This window comes from Corvus brachyrhynchos, unplaced genomic scaffold, assembly GCF_000691975.1.
Source record: "Corvus brachyrhynchos isolate BGI_N302 unplaced genomic scaffold, ASM69197v1 scaffold148, whole genome shotgun sequence".
In the NCBI taxonomy this organism is placed as follows: Eukaryota; Metazoa; Chordata; class Aves; order Passeriformes; family Corvidae; genus Corvus; species Corvus brachyrhynchos.
In genome coordinates this window covers 864,402-865,293 of record NW_008239785.1, presented here as the reverse complement: position 1 = coordinate 865,293, position 892 = coordinate 864,402, and the positions used below count along the sequence as shown (strand labels likewise).

General features: G+C 48.1%; 1 protein-coding gene across 4 annotated transcripts in view; it reads left to right on the top strand.

The window, feature by feature from the left end:
- The window catches only part of FN3K (fructosamine 3 kinase), a 12,038-nt gene that overhangs the window by 3,857 nt on the left and 7,289 nt on the right, over window positions 1–892 (top strand). The window contains exon 2 of one of the 4 annotated variants that reach the window (XM_017743272.1): window positions 518–697. The exons of 1 other annotated variant lie outside the window; for it this stretch is intronic. In XM_017743272.1, coding sequence (XP_017598761.1) covers window positions 551–697 — 147 coding nt within the window. In that variant the 5' untranslated portion in view covers window positions 518–550. Of the gene's footprint in view, window positions 1–157; window positions 698–892 lie in introns of those variants that run through there. 2 more of the 4 variants (XM_017743273.1, XM_008640550.2) reach the window with 2 other exon arrangements.

The window sequence follows — 892 nt, the reverse complement described above, 5'->3', positions numbered from 1 at the left end:
GGGAATCGTGGGCTCCAGCCGGGCTTCCCGCCTGGCTCCTCGTCCCCTCCGCAACCAGCCCGGCCGATTAGCGGATTTAACCACATCTTTCTAGGCTGCATCTTTGGATTTCACACCGAACGCCCCCGATAGAGCGCCTGTGGCCATTCCTGGGGCTGCCTTCAGCTTCCCTCTAGTGGATTGGCCTAAAACGGTCCTTCCGCAGGCGATCCCGGAGCTTTACAGCGGCTCCAAACTACAAATACCAGCAGCTCCAGCACCGCTGAGAGGCCCCAGGACCCACCTCTCCTAGAATAAATCTCTCCAGTTTATTCTAGCAAATATTTATAAAGAATTTTATTTTTCATGTATAGCTATAAAAGCCCACGGCAAGCAAAGCATTTTGAAACATTCTCTCTGGCTGAGCTATTTTTTCAGCTGCTTTTAAAATTTTTTTCTGTGGTGGGTGGCCCTTCCTACCTCATCGCAGAGTGACAGTGACAGAAGGACCCAGACCTTTAATCCCGTTTCGCAGCAGGTTTAACAGAGGAGCGGCTGCAGCAGCCTGGAAATGACCATGGAGAAAATCCTGAAGGCAGAGCTGAACACCAACGTTCTGAAGGCACTGGGGAGCTCTGGGGGAGGATGCATCAGCCAAGGCCAAACGTATGAGACAGACAGCGGACGGGTATTTGTGAAAATCAACCACAAACCTCAGGTCAATGCCAGCAGATCTTATGATTGCACAGAGATGGCTTTTTATTTTTAAAAGCAGCTGATTGTTGATAATGCATAATTATTCCAGTTCTCAGTATTCTTTTTAAAGCTGTGTCTATTTTATATCCAGAATTAATGTAGCAGGTTTGGTTAGTGTGAAATGCAGTGTAATGTGATGTGATAGTCCTCAACCGCC